This window comes from Orcinus orca, chromosome 8, assembly GCF_937001465.1.
Source record: "Orcinus orca chromosome 8, mOrcOrc1.1, whole genome shotgun sequence".
Classification (NCBI taxonomy): Eukaryota; Metazoa; Chordata; class Mammalia; order Artiodactyla; family Delphinidae; genus Orcinus; species Orcinus orca.
Window position 1 is genome coordinate 1414743 of NC_064566.1, and position 9901 is coordinate 1424643.

General features: G+C 65.4%; 1 protein-coding gene across 2 annotated transcripts; it reads left to right on the top strand.

The window, feature by feature from the left end:
- The first annotated feature begins 459 nt into the window (after positions 1-459).
- On the top strand, positions 460-7311 carry MRPL23 (mitochondrial ribosomal protein L23). 2 transcript variants are annotated; one of them, XM_004278072.3, is made up of 5 exons: positions 460-527; positions 2209-2331; positions 3206-3288; positions 3908-3981; positions 7096-7311. In XM_004278072.3, exons 1-5 carry the CDS (start codon positions 511-513, stop codon positions 7258-7260), a joined length of 462 nt encoding a protein of 153 aa, XP_004278120.1. In that variant the 5' UTR covers positions 460-510; the 3' UTR covers positions 7261-7311. The 2 variants fall into 2 exon arrangements, with proteins under 2 accessions (XP_004278120.1, XP_033258446.1); XM_033402555.2 differs by lacking the exon at positions 7096-7311 and adding an exon at positions 6373-7089.
- The last annotated feature ends 2590 nt before the right edge of the window (positions 7312-9901 follow it).

Genomic DNA, 9901 nt, shown 5'->3' on the forward strand with positions numbered 1-9901 from the left:
GGCAGGGCCCAGCTGGGCCGGCCAGAAGGACTGGGATGGGGGCCAGGGAGGGAGGGAGGAGACCACCTCCGCCAGGTGGAGAGAGGGCCCTCCGACACACCCTCCCCTCCCCAACTCCCCCAGCCTCCCACCTTGGCCAGCAGCTGGAAGGGTGGAAGGCTCTGGGCGGCATGACCTGCAGTTATCCTGGGCACGGGCGGGTGCGTGGGGGCCATGCGTGGTGGTCCACTGGTGTGCTGGGCCCAGGGTGGAGGGGGGACATGTGGGACTGGGGTGTGCTGCCGGGCATGAGCGGGGCGTGAGGGGTGGGGAGTGGATACTGGGTGTGCGGAGCTTCGGGAGTCAGGTGAGGCTCAGGTGAGCGGGTCGGTGGGGCTGGTGGGGGGGGCCGCCAGGTGCGCCCCAGGTGCGTGGGCTGCGCGCGTCCTCCCGGGCGCCAGGAGGCGCTGCGGCGGCGTGGGTCCGGGCCGGGCGTGCCCCTCCTTCCGCCCGCGGCCCCGGAAGCCGGCGATGGCGCGGAATGTGCTGTGAGTGGGGGTCTCGGGGTGCGGGTCGGGGGCGTGGCCGCGCCCGGGACTTTGCTGCGGGGGCCGGGCCGGGCCGCGGGGACGTGACTCAGAGACCCGCGCGGAACGCGCGGCCTCGAGGCGCCCGTGGGGGCGGGGCGGGGCGGGCTTGGGGCGGGGGTGGTCGTTCCGGAGCCGGAGGGGCCCGGGCCGCCGCTTGGGGGTCGGGCCTGACGCTTGGCGCGGGCGGGTGGGAGAGAAGGTTGGCTGGTCTGGGCTCCGCCGACCTCGGGCTTCGGTCCCCCCCGCCCCCCTGGCCGACTGCTCCCCCACCCCCCGCAGCTCCCCAGGGGACCCAGACTGCGCCCCTTGCAGTGCTCGCCGCTGGTCACCAGGGGGAAGGTGTGAGCCTGGGTGGCCGCCCGCCGGCCTGGACCCCCACGAGGGCAGAGCGAGGCTCGGTCCTGGACGAGCAGCCCTGCGCTTCCAGAACCTGCCCCTCCCGCCTCGCCGGCACAGCGGAGGAGGCTGTGCCACAGGGTTCTAATGGGGCAGCTGCCACGTGGGACTGGGTCGCCAGGAGACCCCGGGAGACGTTACCTAGCGCTCAGCCCAGCAGTCGTTCTAATGCGGGTGCCCCGGCCCGTGCCAGGGTGTCTGAGCCCTGCCCCCTCAGAGTGCCACACCCTGGACCTCGGCTCCTGACCCCCTGACGCTCCCCAGATTTGTGAGGCCCAGAGGCAGCATGAGATTTGGCTTCACTGGGCCCCCTTCCCTGGTGCTGGGTGCTCCCCAAGATCAGGGGCCACGTGCTGTGCTGCAGATTGGTCACCAGGGACCCTAGATGGCATCCTCAGCCCCTGCTCCCACCCTCCACCAAGACCCGTCCCCTGGGCTCCCAGTAGACCCCTGGCCCCGCCTTGCAGCCCCTGTGTACCTTGGGCCCCCTCCTCACCCCAGCCCCGAGGCCCAGTTGGCAGTGTGGCCCTTCTGGCCCACCAGACCCCACCGGGGGCATGGGTCCAGCTGGCAGGGGCAGTTGGGTGGGAGCCGCAGGTGGTAGCTTCCTGCACCTTCTAGATGCCTCTGCTCAGTTGGGGGGTTTTGGGGGTGGGGCAGGCAGGCGGTCAGCTTGTAGCTGGTGATCTGCACACACCATCTCTCCCCAGCCACTTATCTTCTGATCTTCACGCTTGTCAAGGATGAGCTGGTGTTCCCAGCACAGGGGGTGTGGAGGTGGCCCCATCCCTTTCCCCGCCGCGGGGGTGGGGCCAGTGCAGAATAAGCTGGTTCTGACCGATCCCACCTCACCTGAGCTGAAGGGAGCTAGAGGGCGTGCCCTGTGTGGGGCCCACTCCTGGAGGGTGACAGCCATGCGGGGGCCGCGTGCCTTTGGGACCGGCACTTTGAACAAACACATGACTCTGAGCCTGTTTACGGGGTGGGGTGGGCATGTCCTCTGGCCTCTGTTCATGAATCATTCACCGGTCCTTTCCAAAGGCTGACCTTGGGGGTCAACAGGCCACACTGCCCCGGGGCCTGGGGACTGGCTGCCCACGCCGGGTGAGCAAAGGGGGTGGCCTGTGGGTGACTGCCCCCTTGGCTCCCCGGCCCCATGGGCGTGATGACCTGTGGACCCTGCTGGGGTGTCCCGGGAGCCTCGTGTTCTGAGCGTTTGACACGACCCCTCTCCCCCTTGCAGGTACCCTCTGTACCAGCTGGGCAACCCCCAGCTCCGGGTCTTCCGCACCAACTTCTTCATCCAGTTGGTGCGGCCCGGCATGGCCCAGCCCGAGGACACCGTGCAGTTCCGGATCCCCATGGAGTAAGCCCCCCCCTCCCCGACCCCAGAGGAATTCAGGCTGGGGAGTGCCCCGAGGGGCCCACAGCCCTAGAGGTGCCGCCGAACCCCACTCACAAGCAAGGTTCTTCCTGCCGTGAAAATTATGCAGGCAGCTCCACACTGCCCGAGGTCTGGTGTGTGCAGGGCCCGGGGGTGTTGTGCTCCCCGCCGCCCCCTGGGAAGCCTGGCCTGAGACCTGACTTCTCTTCTTGCCTTGGTCCTAGCTGCGCTTTCCAGGAGGCTGGGCTGTGACTCCTGCACCCGCTCACCATGGCTTCCAAAGCCTTCGTCCTCAAATGGGGCCTTCACGGAAGCCCCAGTTGCCGAAGGGACACAGCCTCCCCGTGTCCCATGCTGAAGTCTGAGCGGTTCCGGGCTTGGCTTGAGCTTCCGTGTGAGGCCCATGCAGGGTGAAGAGGCAATGGGACCTAGCCCACCATCCCCTTGACCGTCATTTCTGGGAAGCGCCTGCTGGGAGGGTGCTGCGGGCGGGGCAGCAGCTGCAGAGCGGGCGGCCGGGCGCTGCGGGCAGCTCCTGGCAGCCAGGGGGCACTCGCAGACCGTCCCGTCCCTCCCCTTGAAGCTGGGCCCCCAGGGAGTGTGGCCAGTGGGAGGGAGAAGAGAACTGGGTCCTGGGGGCTGGTCCCCCGTCACCCCCTCACTGCTGCGTCCGGATGCAAGTGTGCTGGGTGGGGACCAGGGGCTGCATCTCCGGAGTCAGCGGGGCCCGGCCTCAGCCCTGGCCTCCCCCGAGCCCGCTCCCACCCGGGGCCTGCGGTCGGCAGCTCAGCCCGTCGGGCGGGCTGCCTTGTACCTCGGCCCTGTTCAGACTTCCTTTCTTTCTCCTTTGCCCCAGGATGACCAGAGTGGACCTCAGGAATTACCTCGAGCGCATTTACAATGTGCCCGTGGCTGCTGTGCGGACAAGGGTGCAGCACGGTGGGTGCCCAGGGCGGGGGCTGCCCCCTCTGGTGTGGGCTCCTGCCCGCGTCGCTGGCCTGGTCCCCCCTCGCGGCCACTCTGCCACGTGGTCCTTTGCACGTGAGGAAACTGAGGGGGGACCTCAGGGGGGAGGTGGCCTCCCAGCGCTAGAACTTGGGTGGCCCGGCCCTGCCGGCTGCTCAGAGCAGGGCCCCACACTCAACCCACCCACCCGCTCCCCCGCCTGCCCCTGGGTCGGTCAGCAAAGCACTGTTTTATTCCCCTGGGCCTTTCTCGTTCCTTCCTGTTGACCCCTGCCCCCCAGCCCCCGGTTGCCCAGTTGTAAATATGGCGGCCCTCCGTCGAGGGGAGGCCAGACAGCGAGAGCCTCTGTGCTGACAGGGCAGAAAGCGTTGCTTGAGTTATTTCAGGCACGTTTGGGTTCTCGCCGAGCGGAGGTTGGCGGTGGTGGCGCCTGCCTGTGCGAGCCCGGCCTAGTGGCCCAGGGCGTGCCGCCCGCGGCCTGTAGCCCAAGGTGCCTGCGTGTTTGCCTGTTTCTAGAGTGGGTTCCCGGATTAGTGGGACTGAAAGCTTCATGCTGGGAGTGAAGGTTTTTGTCTTCCCCCGCTTCCGACAGGTTCCAACAGGAGGAGGGATTACAGGAACGTCAGGATAAAGAAACCAGATTACAAGGTGGCGCACGTGCAGCTGGTGAGCGCTCGCCCCGACCGCGGCCTGGAGCGGGGGGTGGGCGTGATCGTGGGGCCCCAGGCTGGCACCCAGTTCTAATCCACATGGAGCCCCGGGAGGAGCTGGGGTTCAAAGCACAGCTCAGAGGTGGGAGGGGATGGGTGTCGGGGAACTTCTCGGGGGCCAGCCCTGGGCGTGCAGTGGGCGGGTGTGGGCGCGCTGGGCTTGAGGGTGGGTTCAGACAGAAACCAGGGCTGGCAAGCATCAAAGCAAGGAAGTAGTTAATGCCATGGGGGTGGAGGTTCCTGCTGGGGCCTCAGTGTCAAGCCAGACCACTTGGGGTGTGCTGGGGTCCTGGCTGACCCCCTCTCCTCTGGACTGGACTGCGGGGTGTGGCACACTCCCCCAGGTTCTCTTCACTGTGTCCCCTGCCTAGCGAGGGGCTCCGGAAAGAGGGTTCAGCACCCCATCTGAGCCTTTGCTGACCGAAACCCAGAGCTGGCTGGAGGAAGACGCGTTTTACAAGCCCCTTTCCGGGCTCTTCCTTTCCAGCCTGAGCTGCCCCAAGACGTACTTTCCCAGATATGCTCTTGACTCAGAATGGACAGCCTTGGCCACCCAGCACCAAGGCCCCGTGGGCTGCAGGCAGGATTCCTCTGCCGGGGCAGGTGACCTTGGACCTGCCCACAGAGTCTGTTAACTGCCCTGCGTTTGAAACCCTGGGCGGCGGGGGAGGGGGTGGGGGTCTTCCAGTTTCTTTAGTTTCCTCGTAAACAGCCTGGGTCGGAGCGGGGAGCCCGCGGGCCCCGGGGCCGCTAGATGGCAGTAGCGCTATTATGAAAACACCCTCTGGCCCCAGGGCCTGTTTCGGGCCTTAGGAGGTAGTTTGTTGAAAGACCACGTTAGCATGGCAGCTTTGCTGAAAAAACGGTCACAGTTGCTCTAAACAGGGGCCCCCGTAATTATTTGGCCTAATATTTGCTGTGCATAAAATCAGCCAGTCCAGGCAGGGAGAGTGGCCGTTGGCCTCATAAAGGCGCCTGTGTCCTCTGTGTTCAGTCGGGCCATCTGTCTTTGTCACGGCACGCCGGTCGACACCCCATATGTCGGCATTCGCCACGAGGCCCTTCAGCGAGAGCTATAGTTACAAGTGGCTTTTGAGTCATCCGAGCCCTTGCGTTTCCCGGGCCCCACCTCGCTCTGGAAGCTGAGCTGCGCGGCCTGGGATCTGGTATCTGCAGCTGCCACCCGGCCTCCTTTCTTCCCCTGTGAAATCAGGGCAGCACAAGTGGGAGCACAGGGCGTCCCCGCCGGGCACGCTTCCCTCCGTTGCAAAATTAAATTTGTAACGGATCCCCCCCACCTCCACCCCGCCCGGCTCCGGCAGATCTGTGCCTGGAAACCGGCCGGGGGGTTGGACACTCGCCCCCTGAAGGGGTCCCCTCTCTGTCCTCCGTCTACGGAGACGTCCTCCCCGTGTGTCCCTTGGGGCCTCGTTTCTGGGCTTCTCATCACCGAGCTGATCGCAGAGCGCACAGAGGTCCATCAGAAAGACAAGTGAAATTTCCGGATTTGTTCAGAGTTGGCTGCTTCGGCAAAGCCGGTCCCCCGTAGTGGGGGTCCCGGGTTTCCTCCCACGAGCTGATAACCGTCTCTTTGGCCCAGAGTCGGGGAGCTAGCGAACCTGGGTCACCCCACAGCGAGGAGCCTCGGCCCCCAGGCTGACGCTGACGCCTGCTGGTGACGGAGCGCCTGCTCCCCCGACCCCGCCTGCCCCTCACCATCCCAGGCCGGCGTCTTCGCTTTTCACTGCGACACTTTCCTCCCCTCCTGCTCTTTTCCGCTGATCAGCTTTGGAAGGATGGAGGGTTTTATTTCTGAAAGTACAAGGTGAATTTCTCCAGGAAGGGAACCCCCGGGAGCCGCAGTCGGCCCCCACACCCCACGCTTGTCTCGGTGAGAAACGAGGAATTTCTCCCGGCGGCGCCCTCTGTTTTTTCCCAAGCTATTGCGGATTGCCATCTTTGTATTTATATCTTAAAATGTCATTTTGGGTTTCCCCCACCTCAGAAAACTAGCAGAATCACCTCGGTATATTAAACATAAATCCCCCATTCTGGGCAATCAGCCCTGCATGTAAACTATTGCCCTTTGGTATTTTAAAGAAGAAGAAAGAAAGTTTTGCAGTGTGTAAGCGAATCCTCCTGCAGGCTGGCTACCGAGCACTCGGTTGCTGCCTTTCATCACTCGGGGCTGCACTCCGCGCCATGTGAACCTCCCGTTCTCAGGGCCGAGGATGTGGGCTGTTTCAGATCACGCTTGGCCGCCTGCCCGAATCCAGATTTCTTTACAAAACAAGGGTCTCCAAGAACCAAGCGCACTTCACTGATTTTACTTATTAAAATTTTCCAGATCCGGTCCTTCTCTGCCCGTCTGGAGGTGGACGGCGCAGCCCTGGGAGTGTTGGCCCGGGTCGCCCCCCCGCCCCCCCATCCTTGGAGCTGCTTTGCGATGTGTAGCGCGTGGAGGTGGCCCCGCACCTCACGTTGTTTGGGGTCCCCTCCTCCCTCCAGCCCACTGACGGGCCAGGCTGGTACCCCGGCCACGTGCTGGGGGTCCGGGCTGGGACTTGGCCGGCACTCACGTGTTCTGAACTTCTAGTGAAAGACGTAAAACCAGTTAATTTGCGAAGCCGGCCTTGATTTATAGAGTGCTCGCATGACGTTTCTTTGTACGTTACATGCGTTTTATTTGCCAAGCTCTGAGCCGGGAGGAGGGTTCGTCTTTAATGTGGGTAAAGGCCTGTAGGTATTTTGGGTGGAAGACGTTCCAGGGAGGCAGCAGACACTATCTGTGCCTTGTTTCCTCGCCCCTGCCCACAGTATGGCCGGGCGACTCCTGCCGGGAGTGGGTGCTCTGCTGGGCTCCCCCGGATGGGGACACGCTGCCTGAAGAGCTGGCCTCGATGAGGGGCCTTGTCGCAGCAATGGTTTCCACCGCGGAGGGCTGGGGCCCAGCCTGCGTCTGTCCTGCAGGCGACGGGCGGGCGGGTTCCATCTGGCCACGGACCTTCCCACGGGGCTCCTGGCCTGTCCCGCCCGCGCTGCAGGCTGAGCCCGTGTCTTTTCTCCCCAGGCGCACGGACAGACCTTCACGTTCCCAGATCTGTTTCCTGAGAAAAAGAGGGCTGAAGGCAGTTCTGTGACTGAGGACCTGCAGGACCAGGTCCTGGAAGACCAGCGGCGGAGGCAGAGCTGCGACCCCCGGCTCGGGGGCGTCCCTGGCTGGTTCGGCCTGTGACGGGCGGCTGACAGCTCAGCTCAAATAAAAGTGCTGCTTGTGGAGACCGGCCCAGGCCCCCCACCCTGTGCTCTGTGCTCTGGGCCGTGCCCCTAGGCTGAGAGCAGGGGCCCGGCCTCGGGTGTGCCCGCGTGTCTCGTCCTGGTCCCATGGGCCCAAGGCGAGCCAGGCAGGCCCGGAACCCTGTCCAGTTGGGGGGAGACCCACTTCCAGAGCACCCAGGAAGTCATCCTGAGCTGCTCTGGCTAAGAGCTTGCTTTGGGCGGTGTGTGGGGGAGATCAGAGTGAGTGCTGAGGGCAGGAGTCGGGGTGGCCGCTGGGCGAGAGCCTGTCCGGGCTGGGGGTCCAGGGTGGCCCAGTCCAGTGTGGTCTTGAGCAGGGAGGGTGGGGGATCCAGAGAGGGTGGGGTTTAGGGGACTAGTCCAGAGCAAGGCCGCGTCTGGAAAGATTGCCAGCCAAAGGCTTGCGTGTGGGAAACGGAGCGCCGTCAGGGACGACCAGCACCCGGGGACCCGTGGGGTGGGGTAGAGGTGGCGCTGGTCCCGGGGGGTCTGGGAGCCCGGTTCCCTGCATCTCCGGTTCCTGAGATGCACCTACAGCTTGATTTCTCTCTGAATCACGCTCTGCAGCCAAAAGCCTAACCCTGAGCGCCCCCGGGAGCCAGCGCCCCGCGGCCGCCCCTGGGCAGGGGGGCGGTGAGGCCGCCCCGGGCTGGCTGGGCCCGTCTCTGTGTGTCCGCGGGCCTGGAGGTCTGGGGAGCGAGCAAGAAAGCACCGTGGGTGCCTCGGGGAGTCGGGCCGCGTTGCCCCGGGGGTGGGACACATGCCAGATGCCACGAGGGCTCAGGGACCACCCTCCTCCGCGGCCTCTCAGCTCCCCGCTCTGGAGCTTGGCTCTCCCCTCCGCGGGGGGCGGGGGGGACAGTGGGGAGCCAGCTTGGCCGGCCCCCTCCACCCCGAGGGACACGGGGGGCGTCACGTGGGCCTTTGAAGCTCCCCTCCGGCTGGAGGGTGAAGGTCCGGGCAAACTCCACCCTTCAGCGTTGATTTAAAGTGATGGGGAAGGTCAGGAAGGAGGCTGGAGAACGGAGTCAATGGTATTTTCCTGAGAGAAATAATTCATGGGGCCCTGAGGACCCCGACTCAAGGCCAGGGGAGGAATCCCATCCTTCATCCGCTGCACTTCCAGAGCTGGCCGCCCGCACGCCCCCGGACGCAGCCCCCAGGCCCTTCCCACACGGCGGCCCTGTGCTGTCCTCGCTGTGCCCTCCGCATCCCCCAGGGCCTGGCATCTGCCGGTCACGGCCACGGAGGCGGGCCGTGACGTCCTGTGTCCTCGGCACCCCCAGGGCTGGTGGATGGAGTGGCCACAGCAGCGCCGAGTGGGGGTGGGACACGGCGTCCGGCACAGAGCCGAGTGTGTGGGGCAGGGGTGGAGTTGCCTTGCAGGGCGCTGAGCAACAGGAAACGGGCCTTCAGCTGGGGGGCTGCTTGCCCCCCCCAGGCACGGAGCCTTGAGAAGGTGCTGTTTGACACCCCTGCCCCTCCCTGGCTGGAGGCTGGAGGCTTGGCGGGGAGACAGCCGGTGCCTCCTCGGGAGGTCTCTCTGCCGCAGGTCGGTGGGCCCCAAGATCGTCTTCTCCCAGCCTCAGTCTCCCCCTTCCTTGCCGGCTGGGAGATGGTGGTCAAGACTTCCGGTCCCAGCATCCTCTTCCCCTCTGCTCCTCCACACGTGGGGACCAGAGGAGGGTCTGCTGGGGGCCCCCTAGGCTGTGTGTCATCCTCCCCACTCATGCCTTTGCTGGACAGCCTCACGTGGGACTGGAAACAGGGAGGGCCCGACCCAGTGGACTTGGGGGCTCCTTTCCCGTGGGGACAGCCCTGCCAGGAGCACCCCGGGCCAGCGCCTGGGGGAAAGTAAAGGGACAAAGGAAGAGGACTAGAGCCCACAACACCGCCCCCTGTGCCCCCCCCCCCACTTCTTTACGGCCATTCCTCGCCTTGCAGGGGCTGTGAGACCCCGGTTACAGCAGGCAGAGCCCGCGAGGGGAGGCGCTGGGGGCTGGGCCAGCCGCCTTCTCAGTCCCCTGTGGCTGCCACGGGCCCTGCTTGGAGCCAGCAGGCCTGTGCTGATGAGGTATAGTTGCAGCAGTCCCGGCCTGTGGCCCACGGGACGCATCCCAGACCCCCCAGCAGCTCCAGGTGAGGCCCGGCCGCCAGGGCTGCCAGGATGGAGCGGAAGCCCATCTGGCCGCAGCCCCTCCGCCAGCGTCTGGTTTTCCTCTTCGAGGGCCAGAGTCTCCCCGGGGCTGCATCACGCTGTCATCCCAGCTCCACGTGCATCGTTTAAGTAACCGACTGCAGGTGACCCACCGCCTGGCTGGGCCCCTCGGCCGGGGGTAAGGGGGCCCGCTCACTTCTGCATCTGGGACCCCCAGTTGAGTCGGGGGCTCCATCCTCTGGCCTCTGGGCGGCCTCAGCAGGGGACCCGGGCCCAGGGACACAGCCAGTCATCTGTGCTGCCCCTCCCCACCCCCCGCCCAGGCATTAAAACACAAAGGAGACTAAAGAAATCAGTCCCCTTGAGGGTGACTCTGGAGGGGGTCCCCTCCCACCTCCCGACTTCCATGTAATTCTGAACT

What these genes read in the sequence shown, in the direction of transcription:
- MRPL23 (XM_033402555.2), top strand. An exon ending in CAGTTCCGGATCCCCATGGA is followed by an intron (nt 2,332 to 3,205) that starts GTAAGCCCCCCC and finishes CCTTTGCCCCAG; the next exon opens with GATGACCAGAGTGGACCTCA. An exon ending in AGGTGGCGCACGTGCAGCTG is followed by an intron (nt 3,982 to 6,372) that starts GTGAGCGCTCGC and finishes AAAATTTTCCAG; the next exon opens with ATCCGGTCCTTCTCTGCCCG.